Source organism: Mustela nivalis (genome assembly GCF_964662115.1).
Source record: "Mustela nivalis genome assembly, chromosome: 12".
Classification (NCBI taxonomy): Eukaryota; Metazoa; Chordata; class Mammalia; order Carnivora; family Mustelidae; genus Mustela; species Mustela nivalis.
The window spans coordinates 103,071,249-103,088,567 of record NC_139031.1 but is presented as its reverse complement, the minus strand read 5'-3'; the positions used below and the strand labels follow the sequence as shown (position 1 = coordinate 103,088,567).

The 17,319-nt window shown below is 42.8% G+C and overlaps 1 protein-coding gene across 1 annotated transcript in view; it reads left to right on the top strand.

The window, feature by feature from the left end:
• POU6F2 (POU class 6 homeobox 2) overlaps nt 1-17,319 on the top strand; it is a 369,574-nt gene that overhangs the window by 109,563 nt on the left and 242,692 nt on the right. The window contains exons 3-4 of the mRNA XM_082692653.1: nt 13,131-13,222; nt 16,234-16,462. Coding sequence (XP_082548779.1) covers nt 13,131-13,222; nt 16,234-16,462 — 321 coding nt within the window. The remainder of the gene's footprint in view (nt 1-13,130; nt 13,223-16,233; nt 16,463-17,319) is intronic.

Sequence of the window (17,319 nt, the reverse complement as noted above, 5' to 3'; positions counted from 1 at the left end):
ATTTGACAGACAGATCACAAGTAGGCAGAGAGGCAGGCAGAGAGAGAGAGGAGGAAGTAGGCTCCCTGCTGAGCAGAGAGCCCAAGGCAGGACTTGATCCCAGGCCCCTGGGATCATCACCTAAGCTGAAGGCAGAGGCTTTAACCCACTGAACCACCCAGGTACCCCTTTTTCTATTTTTTTAAACAAGCTGTGGACTGGGGTCAGTTACTTAAATTTCCAGAGCCTGAATTCTAATGTCATGGGATTGGTATGAGGACTGAAGGAGATGACCTATGTAGAATATTCTAGTGTGTTGCCAGACTCTTGCCTGATATTCTATGACTGTTACCTTTCTCTGGGGTCTTCCTGGGATCCCTTCTTGACTGGATTGGTTTGTTCTAAGTAAGGAATTTTATCCAACTGCCATAGTCCACTCACAAATCCTAACCCACCAAATTTTGAAGATATTTAAACATTGTATGTAAAATTTTCAGTTTTTTATTCTATTGGATGTTTTCTGTGCCCAAACTTATAGATATAATCAAGTCAATGAGTACTAATGTATTTTATTCATTCTGAGGAATACAACTGATCCCCCATATTTTAATGTGATATCTTAAAAGGAAGATTTGGGGATAAAAAAATGGATGTGTATTATAATTAGCAGCATGTCACAGTTTAATCGGGAACTTTTCTCTTTCTTAGTGAAAACATAAAATATTCATGAGTTATATACATCAAGAGCAGTCGAGATTTGAAGAAACCTGTATATATTTGTAAATGATGGCATATGTTTTCTTTCACTATTTCACCTTTTCACAGTTGTAGTTAGTGGTTTGCTGTTTCTTATTTCAGTTCTGACCTTACCATTCTCAAGTAAAACGTAAACTCAACAAGCAGATCTTAAAAATATTTGGACTTAAAACCTTACAGTTATCGCCTGAGTCCAAGTCACGTTTGGGAGGCACATTTTTACATTATGAGCTCTGACACAGATCCAAAAATAAGTTGATATAACAAATAGAAATTGTAACACATTTGATACTGTCATGTAATGGAGTGAAAATAATGGTAAAAAACAATACGAACAAGTTCTGTGAAGTTTTTGTTCTATTTGACTTTAAGTGGAACGAAACCTTCAGAACAAGAGGACAACAAAATAATGCTTTGCTAAAAGGATAAAAGAATATGACCTAAGTCTATTAGCGATATAACACTCTATGAATGCACTCAAGTTAATAGCATCTTTTAGCAATAGATACTTTTCAATTACAGGAATGGTAAGGGATAAATAGACTAAGAGAGAAAAATGGTCACGGACACAGGAATCAGATGAGACATTTGCCTGTTTGGTTTTTTATAACCAACTGTGGGGGAAAAAACATCTAACCAAAGATCTATGGATGGGGCATGAATTTGCATTTTCTATTCTGGATCCCTTCAATCGTGTTACAGTTGCAGTGTGTTGTTACCCCTTCTCTGAAGATTTGGTAGCACTTGGTAACTTGTTCACAGTGAGCTGTGCAACATCCTTCTGTCTCTTCCCATGCAGTGTTTTCACAGAAGCTCTGGGACCATAAGGAGCTGTTAACTAGGGGGGATGCTGCAGGCACACACCATGTAGTTCCTCTGGGAGGCTTTCCTTCCTGTGCTTTGCTGAGTTTTGCATGACTCCTCTTCCACCCATCTTGAGCTGCGCACGAGAATGATCGCAAACTCTACACTTTCAGTGGATCTGTAGAAATGTGGTTTTATTTCAGCTTTAAGAGATTTAAAATTTTTATTCCCCCTTTTTAAAGTGGTGCTCTGGCTACTTTTGCAAAGAATGTGCTGTTCTAAGAGTAAATAACTGAAATGGAGAGGCCAGACTCTTATCTACACAGATCCTCACAAATGGGAAAGCGAAGATGTGGATACGGAAGGAGAAAGTGTCAGGAAAATTGCCATAAATCACAGAGCAAGAATACGGGGCTGCATCTGGCATCAGTTTTGTTGTGTTTTTAAAAGGATAAATATGCCTCCCTTTAAGAATGTGGGGCCCGCGCTTCCTGCTGCGAACCTCTTTGCTGGGGGTCCTCCCACAGGTTGCGGGGGGCGAGGACTTGTCGAAGGTTATTACTGTGACAGAGTACTCCTCTTGAATGTGTTCTTCTGCATCCCCATGTGCCCCTGCCCTGGCTTCTGTGAGATAGGATACCACAGTCTCCTGTGAGCGCCTGGTGAGTTAGGTGTTTTAGGTATATTTGTGCTTAAAGGCCATGCAAGTGAAGGAAGGAAAAGAAGGAAGGAAGGAGAAGGGAAACAGGGAAGGGATGAGGGCAGGAGAAAGCAAGAAGGAAAGGGGTGGGTGGGAAGGAACGACTTATTTTCAAACTCAAAACCAGTACTTTGCACACTTCACTGTGGGTGTGAATTACCTGGGGATGTTGTCACAATGTGGATTCTGATTCAGTGGATCTCCCGCCTGGATGGGCTGGGACCCGCTGATGGGCTTTTCCAACAAGGTCCCTGGTGACGCCTTTGCTACTGGCCCAGAGATCACGCCTTGAGAATGGAGACCCTAAGAATGCAGCTGTCATAGAGCTAGCTCATTATGGACATTATTTTAAGGAAGATAAGGGTGTTTATTTCTTAGGAATTGGTCACAGTCTCTCTGGGAAAAAATGGGGCACAGAAAAATCTTGTAAGCGATGGGACCCACCCTTCGCTGTCTTCCCATCATGTGTGCACCGTTTCTAGTCTGCCGTCACCCTCTTTCCCACACCTGGAACCTAGAGGTCTCCAGAGCCAAGTCTCACTAGGAAAATACCCGAAAAACATCATCTCTATCAATTGTGTTCCGTCTCCCTAAAACATTTGCATTTGATGCATGGGTTAGTGTAGCCTTGGCGTCCAGTAGAGCTGGGTTCATATCCTGAAGCCATCACTCATTAACTCTGGGACCACAGATGAGTTACTTAGCTTGTCTAAAACTTAGCTTACATATCTGTCAGCTACACATCTGTAATGGGAATGATAATCCTGACAGCATGGGGCTTCCATGGAGATTAAATGAGAAAATGTACATAAAATACTGAGCAAAGTGTCTGGCCTTCAGTAGGTATTCAGTAAGTGGTAGCTGTTTTGTATTTGAGCAGTAGATAGTCAAGCTGATGAAGACATGGGCTTTCCATTGATCAGATGGCCTGGGGTAAGGTGTCATTTAGTTATTATGTGAGTGATAGTGAGTTAACCTCTCTAAAGTTTAGTTTCCTGTGTAAGTGGACGTTAACAGTCATAAACTTACATTACAGGGTTATTGTAAGGGTTGATAAAATAATATATACAAAGAAATCAGTGTATTATTTAGCACATAGAAGTTTACATAAAGAAAATTATACGGTTGTCTCTAAAAATAAGGATGGAGGGGAAAAGAGGGATTAGTTATTTCAAGAAGAAATATTTTCAGAGTGTTTGTCAGATAGATTCTGTTTCTGGAGGGTGCTAGGGAGAGGCACACTGAGTCTTTAGACAAGAAGTATGCAAACAAGAAGATCCCCAGTGCTCTGTGACACACCAGTGTCTCCTAACATTAAACAGACACTGTTTAATTGAAAAATGGAAAGAAAAAAAAAAGCCCAACACAGAGAGTTTTTCATTAGTCTAATTTTTTCTATTTAAAGGATTGTCTTTTAAATGTAAACACACCTATGGGGCCCCAGGGTGAAGTGTCTGCCTTTGGCTCAGGTCATGATTCCAGGGTCCTGAGATTGAGTCCCCCATCAGGCTCCCGGCTCAGCTGGGATCCTTCTTCTCCCTGTGCTTCTCCCACTGCCTTTCCCCTCCACTTGTGTACTTTCTCTCAAACTTCTCTCAACTCTCAAACAAATAAATGTAATATTTAAAAAAAAAAACAAAGAAATGTAAACACATCTTTTTGGGTAAGAGAGGAACATTAAAATGCCTTTGTTTGATAACAACAGTTCCTGGCAGGTTTTTTTTTTTTTTTTAAGATTTTATTTATTTATTTGACAGACAGAGATCACAAGTAGGCAGAGAGGCAGGCAGAGAGAGAGGGGGAAGCAGGCTTCCCGCTGAGCAGAGAGCCCTATGCGGGGCTCGATCCCAGGACCCTGGGATCATGACATGAGCCAAAGGCAGAGGCTTTAACCCACTGAGCCACCCAGGCGCCCCTGTTCCTGGCAGTTTTTAAAGATATTTTTGCTTGGCAAAATTAAACGCTAAGATCTTCCTAGCCACACGATTATTAGCATGCCCCTTTAATTTGACTGATCTGTGACATACCAGACTCTGGGAAAGTCCGTGGTCTGTGACAATCCAACCACCTGATCTTTGCGTCAGAAATGCTCCCACCGAAGATAGAGGACAGCAAGTTTCTGCACCAGGGTAGAAGGATGTCTCTGAGATCCTGTATTCTGAGTATTTTATCAGAAGTAAATGTACCCAGAGGCTATCCTTTCCAATTGAAATAGTGATTTATTCCATTGTAACTAACGGTTAAATCATGTTCAGAACATGGTATCATTGGCCTCCTTGCAGCGGAAGGGTGGTGCTAAGTTCAGGACTCTGGAAGGCATCTAGGGTCACTGAGGAGCAGAGCGGGGATATCCACTACTGTGGTTTCCAGGACACTTTGGTGTGAGCCAGGATTTGGGGCTTACGTTACCATGACACAGCAATGTCTGTTTGACATCCCCCCTCCCTTTCAGGCTTAGGGTTTCCAGGTATCTACATGGGGCTGCTCAGTGAAGAGCATCGAAACACTGAAACAGTCTAAATCTGCTACTGAGAGTTCTGGTGGGGCAGCCCTACAGACTGCTGTAGGGCTGCAAGAGAGGCTTGCAGATATTCAAAAACAAACCTGAATGTTGCTAGATGAGGCTGGAGGATGCACTATCACAAGAGCTCCCATAACCTCTACCCCATACCACTGGAATGCTGCAGCACTATAGCACAGGTGTCATGTGGGAGAAGGTAGATCAGCTTCCCCGGTTTTGGCCTCATCTTCCTATTCTGAAACACACATGTACACGCATGTGGACGCACACATGTATACACACGCGCGTGTTTTCACCTAAGCTTTTAAAGCAGATTAATTAACTGCTCTGGCCCTCCTTCAAGGACATTTAAGGTCAGTTCTGAGGCATTCTTGCACGTTGTACCATCGATAGCTAATGTGGGAGAACTTTTACCATAGGCCGATTATATTGTCCTGGAGTATTTAGATCATGTCCCCTTGTCAGCAAGCTTGGTGAAGGTCCAGAAGCCAGCTAGTCAGAAGAGAAAGGGTGCGAGTTTGGTTTTTTGTTGTTGTTGTTTTTTGTTAGTGAAAACACACTTTTCAAAAGTGAGGTCTACAACTCGAAAAGATATGTGACATGTTCCTATGATTTCCCTTTTGCTGGATGCATGCCTTGTCCTCCCAATTTAGGGATAGGTAACTGAGGAGTCATAGGAAACAAAGCCATGTTTTATCTTAATTTTCTACCAAATGTTTATGTGGTCATTGGTAGTGATGTCTAATAGATGCGCTGATGATTTGTGAGTTCAGTTTCTTGTTGGGGAAAAAGACCGTATCTAAATTCTTTTGTGGATGCAAACATTATTTTCAAAATTTGTATTGATTTGGAAAAATGACTCCCCAATGTGGGTACAGGTGCAACTTTCAAAATTTGAGGACCCTTTATAAGGAAGTCCCTCGACAGAAAACTAGTAATCCAAAATTGTCGGTGGTGGTTGACAGCGAGCCAAAGGCAGGGGTCACTCTATGGGACTGGGAGCGGCTGTAGGCACCCGGGACTCCTCACAAAGCGGGGCTCTGAGACCACTGTCTGGCCATTCTTAATAATTTACCTTTGAAATTATGTCTTCTAAGTCAAGACTGATGGGACAACAAAAGTGAGTGAGTGGGTGGGTGGGGGATTAGAGTCTCTGGCAGTCTAGCCGCTGTCTCCTCACCTCCCCCGGGACCTGCTCCCTAGCCCTGGCACCCCAGGACCTCTGGAAGCCTGGCTGTGACTGTCACTCTCTCCATCCTGCCTTTCCAGGGGGCCTAGGTCCGGTGCACAGAGGGTCATCTGCTCAGTGTATGACTCAACAGAGGCTCCCCACCTACCCCGGATTCAGGTGTTTAGCCCATCCCAGCAAGGAGGTTGCAGACCTGTGGGTCTATTCAGGTGCATGTGGGGAACAGCAGTCTCGGGAAAGAGGAGATGGACTTCCCAGCCTCATACAAGGGACCTGCAGTTTTATTTGGCAACGAACCCCATAAATTATGTCAGCAGGGCCTGGTGTAGGGTTAAGCATGGAAGGAGGAGACTCCATACATAGGCCTAAAAGCACAGGGGACACTCGACCGTCTTCTCTCTGGGCTGTGGCAGAGTTCTATCAATCAGCGGAGAGCAAAGACTTCTTCCTTGAGTTAGAAATAGTGTTGATTTAAAAAGGCATTGTAAAAATTAGACAAACCATTTTCAGGTGGTTTAAAATCTGTGTCTAGATGTGTTCAGTTCACTTTGATACAAATCTCCATCATTTTAAGAATACCAACTCTTGGGGTGCCTGGGTGGCTCAGTTAGTTAAGCGTCTGACTTTGGCTTGGGGCATGATCCCAGAGTCCCAGGATTGCGTCCTGCAGTGGGCTCCCTGCTCAGTGGGGAGTCTGTTTCTCTCTCTGCCTGCTGCTACCCCTGCTTGTGCTCTCTCTCTCAAATAAATAAATAAAATCTTAAAAAAAAAAAACCAACTCACTAAAGCATACATATACACCGGCATGCATGCATATTTTCCCATGCACACATACATGCATACCTGTGGATTTACATACATGCATGGTGAAAAGCTGGCCTGAAGGAGATGCGAAGGTGAGTTAGAATTTTTGCCCTGGAAGAACTCCTATTCTTGTGGAGATAGAAGTCCTCAAGGAATAATCCATACCCCAAAACTCCCTCTGTGCCAATAGTATGTCATGGAATTTTGCTTAAATGGGTTTGATGACTCTCTATTTTTTCATCTATTTTCCTAAAGGAAGCATTTACAGAAGTGGAGACCTTTACTGGCCTAGATATCACAGGAGTTCAGCTCTGCTTTTATTAGATGGATATGAAAACAAATGATAAAAAAAAAACTGTTGCAGGGAGACTGGAGAGAGATTTAGTAAATTCTGAGAAAGGAAAAAAAAATGTCTTTATTCTCCAGCATGCATAGATTAAGCCCACTGGTAGAGCAGAATTTTCTACTTTGGAATAATTCTGGTAGATATTACAAAAACACCTGAAGATAATCAAATCCAAATAAGGGATTTGTAGGATTTCTTGTTATACTCTATCGAGATATCTCAAATCTCCCTTCGACTTCTCATGTATACGTGCAGCCTTTAAATAAATATCAGCCTTAAGGACCACTGAAGACTTAGACCCTCCCTCAGAGAAAACTGGATTTCCCTCCACTAAAGGCCAGGGAAGTCACCTGCTAGAATAAAGAAATCCATGTATCACATGAATGTCATCAGACCTCTGTTCTCCAGGCTTCCATGAGTGAAGTTATAAGTACTTCTCAGCAGGACTTGCAAAAACACACAAACCCTTATGTGAATGAACGAACGTTTAATTTCCAAGTGCAGCTTATTACTCTAGAGTCTCCAATTCTACCAGGGGTCTGGACGGCGTTCTGTATATAAATTCATGTGCGGCCTGTATCCTAAAGAAATCCCAACCGGCAAAAGCAGGAGCAAGCCATGGGAGAGGCTTGAAAAAGATTTTTATAGACACACTCACTCCCTCCTTGGCATTTAGGAATCTTGAAGAAACTGAAAGAAAACAGAGTGTAATTGAGGGGGGCTTCTGCCCTGTTTAGCTGGGTTCACATACCCAACATGAAATAATAATGCCTTCAACTGTCCATCTTATAATAAGCAACCTTTGCGTCCACTTGCTGGCCAGTGAAAACTGCTAACAGTGGGTAAGGAAGGTCCGAATACCAGAAAAAGCTACGCTATCCCTGCGACCTTTACATGATTATGCCCATGCTAATGTGTAGAAGACAGAAACCCAAACTCTTTCTCTCTGAAAAAAAACAGGTTTTAAAAACGTATCCGTGGGAGGGATGCCCAGCGCGGGGGAGAAGGTGGAACTGGCTTATTCCGGATAAGCTATCCGTATTTGCAGTTCTGGTTCCTTCTCAGTCTATATTGGCCTCGTAGTCTCTTCACAAAGGGAACAGGATAAGGCTCCAGAAAGGAGTATACCCTCTCAGGATTAAAGATGTTATATTTGCTTCTTAAAATGACTTTTTTAGAAAAGTCAACTCCCAAAAGGGCTGGAAGGGGAGAGGGGTAGCTGGGAGCATTTAATCCTTTACTAGAATATATATTCCTTTGTTACCTGTAGAGTAACAGGGAGGTGCCAAGCCTGGGTTTGCCTTAGTTAAGGATTGTATGAAGAAGGAGAAGGAGGAAGAGGAAAAGAAGGGGAAGAGGAAGAGGAGGAGGAGGAGAGGGAGGAGGAACACGAGGGGGAGGAGGAAGTTGGGAGGAGAAAGAGGAGAGGAGAGGGGGAGGGGAGGAAGAGGTAGAAGGAGGAGGAGGAGGAGGAAATTTTGCAAAAGAAAACGAACCTGATATAAGGAACACAGTGAGTGGTAGCTCAGGGAACTCCCAACTTGAGCTGGGCTGGGGGTGGAACTTGCCAGGCTACTTGAGGAGTAGAGGAGTCTGGGAGAAGGACAGAGTCTGGGTGTCCCCCTCTCATTTCTGCAGACCGTCCATTCCCTCCACAGCAGAGAGATCTGTAGGCAGCTTTTCAGATTTCAGATGTGAGATCAACACCAGAAAGATGATGTGGAATAAACCCATGCTCTGACAAGCAGGCATCTCAACAATTAAAAATAAGTTTTACCTGAGCGTAACTCCTCCTCAGTGTTCCAGTGTCTCACCATTTAGGATCTATCCTTTCCTTAACAGACTCACACTAGGGGTCCCTGTATCTATAGAGAATGGACTCCTATTGTGTAGCTACTGAACATTTTATCTTATAATCCCTTTAAAACCCGTTTTCACACTCGAATTAGTCCTTGATTCCCTGGGAACAAATCCTGATTACGAAATTGACATATTTGAGATGGTTCTTCCCCTTGCGAAGCTAGAAGTCAACCAGGATCAGACAGAAGGTGGTTTCGGGTGCGGACACGTGGAAGGCGACAGGGCCGTGCCTGATCGTGCCCCATGTGCTGATCATGAACTCCTCACGTGTGGGTCCTCCGCACAAAGCAGATCCGGATTCGTGTGGGCAGCACCTACACCCCTTGTCCCCTCTGGGGTCCTCAGTCATTGGTGGGTTTCAGAAAACACACGTGTGGGCAACGAGTGATGTGAATCTCTATGTTCAAGAAGCTCCACGAGTGATTCTGGGTCTCAGGCCTGGGCAGGAACTCAGGTCCAAGCCCTGGTCTGTGAGAATCCGGAAGCTGTTTGCCAGTATCATTTTGTCGCATTTCCTGATCACGTTACCATGGACTGAAGTAAGGGTTCTATGTAAACCTCTAGCTTTGTGGGCTCTTATGGTTCAATGTCATACTTTCATCAAATGATATAGAATACACAGTTAGGGCAGCATGGGTGGGAACGTGGACCACACACATAGGGATAGGAGTATGTATTAAGTTGACTTCGGGAAGGCAAATGTCATGGGAAAATTAAATAATATTGGGACATTTGGGTGGCTCAGTCTGTTAAGCATCTGCCTCCAGCTCAGGTCCTGATCCCAGAGTCTTAGAATCAAGCCCTGCATCGGGGACCCTGTTCAGCGGGGAGTCTGCTTTTCCCTCTACTCTCCCTCTGTTCTTTATCTCTCTCTCTCAAATAAATAAATAAATAAATAAATAAATCTTTTGAAAATTAAATAATATTAAATACATTAAAAACAAATTGAGTTAAATAATAGTAGTCAGCAGAATTAGTACAGACATGCACTGTCCCATGAAATTGACAAACCTCTGTGCTCATTTAATCCTTATAAACAGCAACCCTATGAGGGAGGCATTATTATCATCCTGGACTTTTAGAGGAGAAAGCTGATGCATGAAGAAGTTGGAAAACAAGCCCCGGTTCACATACCTAGCTAAGTGGCATAAACTGAGACCCAGGCAGAGCTTAAATTTTAAAAGAGCCCTTGCTTTTAACCTGACATCAAACTGCTTCTCGTCTCTGAATTGGAATTGAGGTAGAATCGACCAATAAGCTAATCATTTAAAGGTATTTCCTGGCTTATACTAAACAATAGTAGATAGTCAAGTGGATGTCAATGCCTGTCTTCTGGGAATTCTACCACTCCCAAATTAAAAGCCAAACCTCTATTTCCACTAAGTGAAGATTTCAATCAGTGCAAATACCCTGTGTGCCTTAGGGACTGGGTGTGCAGAGTGCAGACTGTCCCTGCTCCACGAAAGCCCACAGGTGCTGCCTGATAAGTGCAGCCTATTATACTCAGAACAGGTCATGGAGAGCACTCTGGGCATCCCTGATCTCCAGAGAGGTAGTGTGTGTCTTGGGATCCTGATCAAGAGGAACTTGCCCAGCCTGTTAAAGTTCATGTTTCCATGTCTGTGGCACGGGAAATAGGTGATATCAGAGTCTCCCCTAACACACAGCTAAGTGCTGCTTCAAATCTCTTGGAAACCCTTAGCCAACGTCCTTTATTCATTCTGACTGCTGGTTCCCCAGCTCTGGCTCTGAGAAGGCCCCTGAATTGGGAGTTGCCTTCCGACCAGACAGATCCGTTTATGGTCCTCCAAGGTTAAGCATGATACATGTGTTTGGGGAAAATGGAGATGTGCATTAAGAACAAATATTACTTTTTGATCCTGGCAGGAGAGCATACATAATCTCTTCTAAAGCCTGTGAAAGACTTCATTTTACACATGAAATTGTGTGGAATTGCCCTGTACTGCCCTGAACATGGTTTTTGAGAATGATCAGCCTCAAGACAAGCTGCCCTGTGCTGGGGAGGACCTCCAGCAACAAAGAATAAATTGTAAGCAAATGTAATCTGTGTAAAGTTATGGACAACAAACAACAAACAACATCTCATTGATACAGCGCCTGTTCGGGACAGATCCTATCCCTTACAATGGTATATCATTAAGAATAAGGTCCAAAAGCAGACCTGGTCCACATGAAAAAAAATTGAGGTCAGAGGGCCTGTCATAGCATAGAAAAGTTTTGAAATTAAGACATACATGTGTTTTAATGGTGCAGAAGGATTTTTCTCTCTTTCTGTGTATCGTAAAACTTTCTTTCCGCAGTCTGGTGTTAAAATCCATGCCCAGTGGGAATGAGGAAGCCACCCCAAAATTTTAAAGTGTCTTCAAAACTAAACAAAAGTGGGTTTTTAGCTACTTCAGAATATGCCTAAGTGACCAAAAGCATCCCTCAGGGACATGGGTTTGTTCTATAAAAGTCCACAAAGCCCTGCTGAGAATTTTAAGGCAAAGTTGGACTTGGTTATATGAGAACAGAAAATATGAGATTCAACCAGCAAAGTTCACCGTTTAAAGTGCCCTACTACTCAAGCATAATGAGTACATCACCTATAAAAAATTTAGAAGAAAGGTCTCGTGCACATTATGAGGAAATTGTTGGCGTCTTACGATGGGTCATCTTAGCCTTGTTATTAAATGACAGCAATCATTAAAATGCCAAACATATTTTGACAGAATTCACTTTATAAAATGTCAGCAAGTCTGTGTTTTTATTAGTTTGTTCCAAATCAATTTAGAAATTTCAATAGAATGCTTGTAAGTATTCCCTAAGCAATGTCCAGTCCTGACTTTCTGCACAAAAAAAATATTACAAATTAATCAGATTTTCAGATTTCTGCATAATGGCTTTGCACATTTATTGCTTAATCCTATTATAAAATGCTGTTATGATTGACACATCGCAGTAGAGATAGAAGTCAATTGAATAATATGTAGCAGTCAATTTTATTTGTAGCTTAATGTGCTGAAATATTTTTTTCCACATTTCCATTATTTATAAGTCTGTCCCTTTGGAGAATATATAGAAGAATTTGTTTTAAATGAGCCAATAATACCTTCTTTAAAATTTATAAGCGTGACAGAATCGTATCTTTTTTTCTCCGCCGTCCATGGCTTGCCAGTAAACAGGGTTTGAATTGTCTCCCACTTGCTATTCATAGGACAAACATCAGGAAAGAGGATCTTGTTAAGGGTGGCTTGGAATTGGATTTCAGCCACCAAGAAAACAAAAGCTACTGAGTCAAGCCCCCCAAAAATGGCAGCCAGATCTATTTATTTATTTTTTGCTTACCTATTCATCTGTTTATGGCTCCTGCCGCTATGTTACCTGCTCCCGTCTGTCCAGAAAACAGAGCACACCGCCACACACAGAGAAACTACTCTGTTTGAAGAAGATGTGAAAGACATGCCATTTTGGTGGGAATTCATTCTTTGTGCTTTGGCATCCAACAGGATTCTGGCACAAGCGGGAAGCTGTGATCCACACACAGCACAGCGGGGATCCCCGGAGTTAGGGTGTTATTCCTACTGTTTCATTTAGCGCCCAGGAAACTGGCTTCAGGACATCCCTATGCTGTTCAGGGTATCACCTAAGGTGAATTGGAAAAGGCCGTCTCTAAGAAAACACATTCATAGGAGTTGGTATCTGCGATGGGTACAGAGAAAAGGCTTCCAAGGCTCTGCAGTCATATTAAGGGATCGTACAGATGTACTTGGTCACGTCTGAGATCTCGTGTTCTCTGGCTTTGGGAAATTAGATTAGCTATCGCCCGCCTGTGCATAAAGGATACGGTTTCCCACCCACACAGCGCATTGGGGTAGCGGTGCAAACCGATGGATCATGCAAGCCTGTTAGTGCGACTGACGATGGTGTCACTTCCCCCGCCCCCGTCCCCGGTCCCAGCCTTCTCCTTCCTGGAATGACTGGCCATCCTGAATATCCATTAGCATAATTTATGCAGTTGACAAGTGATTTGAGCACTGGAGCTATTGATAAACCACTCTGGCATGTCATCTGTACCTTAATGTTATGTGACATCACAGGAAAATGGGGTCATGGGCAGTTCCCGGGCTGGATCTTCTATTAAAGGGAGCACTTCTCTTTTGAATTCCAGGGGCCAGAGGAAACCCGGCTCTATCAGATCCAGGCACTCCTGACCAACACCAGGCCAGTCAGAACCACCCCCCTTTCCCGGTTGGGCCGCAGGTCAGTATCTCTCCACTGCTTTTCCATTAGGCTGCATTTAGGATGGTTTAACCATATAAATAACCGAATAAATAGTAATGAGTTAAATCCAATCAACTCCAACAGAGCAAACATGGTGATAAATTTTTGTGTGGGAAACTATATGACTGCATTATTTATTAAATGCCATCAAGGAAAAAAAAAGTGTTTGCAGAACTCCTCTCTTTTTAAAGGCAATGTTGGTTTTAATCATTTGGAAACTTTTTCCATCTTCTTATAACCTACTTACCAATGTGCCGTTGGTTACCATGCAGTTTTCGAGAAAGTAAAACTTTAATGACTGGGGTGTGAAGAAAATTAAGTTATTTCAACCTTACTGGAACCATTTTTGAAATACAGGATGTGATTTAATATAAAAAAGTTAATGCAATTTTAATGCAAGTTCAGCTTATTGGGTTTGACAATACTGTACATCACATACAGCTCTTGCATTAATAAAGAAATACATTCATTATTTTTTAAAGTCCAATATTTGTTTTTTGCAGCCTGGTATGGTTATATGGAGGTGTAGAACACAATTATGAGAGCTGGGCTCTTGGCCGTTGTTTTAGCTCTGGCATTTAGTGGGAAGCTTTCAGAGTTCACCTGCTTTTATGGGAGAAGAGGCAGCTATGGGAGCCCGTCTCTCCCCTTTACAGTCATTGTTACTGTAAATTAATCACCTTCAGCCCTTTGAGGGTTCACCATTTCAAGATTTGGAAACCCACGTGTAGGGCTTGGGGTGGTCCTCCCTTTTGTTCCAGTAGCCACCAAGTCTCCCTGTGGTCTCAGGTCCTAACGTCCATCTCAGAGCATGGATGCCTTGGTGCTCAAGGACAGAAAGGCTGGGGAGGGGTCTGCTTGTCTATGGAAGCCCAGAGAAGGTTCTACAGGGACCCCCGGAAGCCGGAATCTCCTGGCATGCCTTTTCTAAAAATTCCACGCTTGTGACATTGTGTGTATGTGCATGCATGTGTGTGAACATACCAGGGGTGACAAAGTCATGCCTCCGGGTCAGTAAGTGTGTGACAGACCCAGACAGTGAGACATGGTTGGCAGCTTGACAAGCTGGAGAATGCATGCCCTGATCCACCCCAAGAATTCAACTAAAAAGAATACTACATACCAACCCCCCAAATCTCTGACCTGCGTGGTCTGAGAGAACCAGCCATTTGCATCCCCTCTTATCATGATATTGCTGTGGGCAGTGATAGGAAATCAGTGATCTGAGGACGAGCTTATCACTTTTGCATTTACTCTTGGAAAATATGTTGGTTTTGTGCTTTAGGGCAGCTTTATTTATTTATTTATTTTTCTAAAGAGAGGCAGTTACTTTTTGTGAATTTAGTAGACTCTAGTCTGTGGAGACTGGAATGGTCTAAAACCAGGCTGCATCTGGTGTCCCAGGGCTTCTGCAGAGGCCTCACCAGAAGGAGCCATGAGGGGAGGCTGTAGGCAGCAGTCAGAGGTTGGGTTCAGCCCTCCTCCCCTCCTTCTGCAAATAGAGCAGCCCTACTTCCTCTGAATCACTTCCTTGCATGACAGGGCGTGGCCAGAAAAGGGTGAGCCATGGGTTCTGGAGGAGCCTGCCTTGGCATGACCCCACCCTCCCACGCCCACCAGATATGGGGTTCTGGGCAGATTACTAATCCCTCTGTATCTCACCAGTAGTGCAACTGCATTAATACACACATGGCAATATTAGAATAGTGCCTGTCTATAATTCACTGGGCTTTGTATTATGCCTATATTTAATTACTTGCCACCCCTCCAAGAGAGTTTTGTCTTCGTTCCTCCAGAAGAAAAATGGATGTGGCATTATCTGTCATGTGGTTCCCAAAAGAGAGTAGTGAAGGTCCCAGATAGAGGACTGTAAGACCAATGACCTTTCCATTCACATGGCTTGTTCAGCACAGGAATACTGCCTAGGCCATCCCGGTGGAGAGCCCATGTCCAGGCTCAAATACGCCTGGTGCCCACAGCGCACACTGGCGGCCCCGCCTTTTCACTTTGAGCAATGGCTATTGGATGAAGGGTGGACACAAACCCGTGTTTCTGATCTTGTATGAACTGAGCAAAGCCATATTCAAAAGCTTTTCCAACTTATCCACATCAAATGCCAACACTTTTGTTTTCCTGTGCTTTTTTCAGAACTGTTAGTATACAGACACAATTTTACCATTTTAATGATCTCATTGTCACTGTTGAATGATTATCCAGTTGTATTATAAACATTTTCTGTTTTTCTAAAGAGGTGGCCATTATGATCCACTTTAAAGACCGTGTAATATCTTGTCGGGTTTAGTACTGTAACAAAGTATTTTTCAACATTTAAATATTTTTAAATGTAATGCATGTTTTTATGCATTTGTTTTTTGTCTTTTTGAATGGTATCTTCGGGCTACATCCCAAGAGTATATTCTGAGTCAAGAGGGGCTGAATATTTTGCAGCTCTTGATATAGATTTCCAAATTGCTTTCCAAAAGGCTCACAACTGTGTGTGCGTCCTAAATCCACATAATGGTGACACTAGAGACCTACCAGCATGTTGTAACTATTTTACATCACTTTTGCTAACTTAATAAATAAAAAATAGTATTTTATTGCTACTTTTGAGCCAAAACAAAACCCTCTGATGCCAATGAGTTCTTTCTGGAACAAGAAAGCACAAATTAGCAAAGAATTTCAAATTTGTAAGGTTAAGATCAAACGGAAATTTATTAGAAGAATAATGCATAAACGTAAGGTTTTACTTTTAAATGTATTCGAGTTCCTCAAAAGAAATCCGAACCAAATGAAATTTGCCAAGAAAATGAAATGTGATTTCAATTTTTTTTTCCTACTGGTTCGTTCTGGAACAGAGCATGTGTGTTTACTCCTTGTTCAGGAAATTTTGGACCCTGCTTAGAACTAGACCCTAAGAAGAAAATGCTCTGAAAGGCCACGTCTTGGTTCTACTGGAAAGTGAGCTAGGATTATCTGTTTCCTTGCAGCCACTTCTGACAGCACAACAGTTAGCCTCGGCTGTCGCTGGCGTGATGCCGGGAGGCACGCCGGCCCTCAACCAGCCCATCCTCATCCCCTTCAACATGGCCGGACAGCTAGGAGGACAACAAGGACTGGTCCTCACGTTGCCTACAGCGAATCTCACCAACATCCAAGGGCTGGTAGCAGCCGCTGCAGCCGGAGGCATAATGACTCTACCATTGCAAAATCTACAAGGTAACCCATTGTCTCCTTGGGCCATGTAGGGCTCTATCCGCTGCCCGTTGTACTCTGCAGTGCTCACATGCCCTCGGCCGGTGAATGTGGTTCAGAGCTGCCCCCATTATCAAGGGAGATGGAAGGCTTGTGTAGGAAGCAAAGTTTCAAGTTGTGTGTGAATTCCTGGCTTGCTCAAGCCCTGAGCTTTGTCAGTCCTGCAAATCATCAGAAACTTAGATGTAAAATTATTGTGTTATTATTTGAGGACCCAGATTATGATTTTGTGACTTCTTCAGTGTAGCCATCTGCAAAGAAAGATTTGTTAATGTGAGAAGTGATTGGAACATCTCCAATACAAGGTAGCATTTGGAATTCTTAATTATTGTTCTCTTGTTAAGTATTTTTAGTTTTAATTATTAAACAGAAATGTATTATTTGGGATCCTACTTTATAATGAGAAAAACAGACTTGTAGATCGGACCTTTATATTATGTGGGCATTTAGTAAGAGCTGGACTCATTTAACTCTGGAAGGATATTTCTTTTGGTTTTACAAAGGGTTTCACTTTTCTAGGAAAGATTTGCTAACACTGATTGATAGACTGATTTACAAAAGATTCTGTCGAAGGAAGAATTTTATGGTGAAAAATGGCCTGAATATGATAGGATTAGGATGCCTAACAAAGAGAAAATGAATTCGTTTGAGGCTGCTCAAAGGTGTTTGTTTTCCCCATTGATAGGAATGTTAGCAATTAGAAAGAAATTTTTCTGCTTGCTTGCTTTTTGTTTTTTTCAGAGTGAGTTCAATGGATTAAGTTATCAGAGTAACAACTTAAAGCACTTTTTGTAGTTGGTCAAATGTCATCAGTCCAAAGA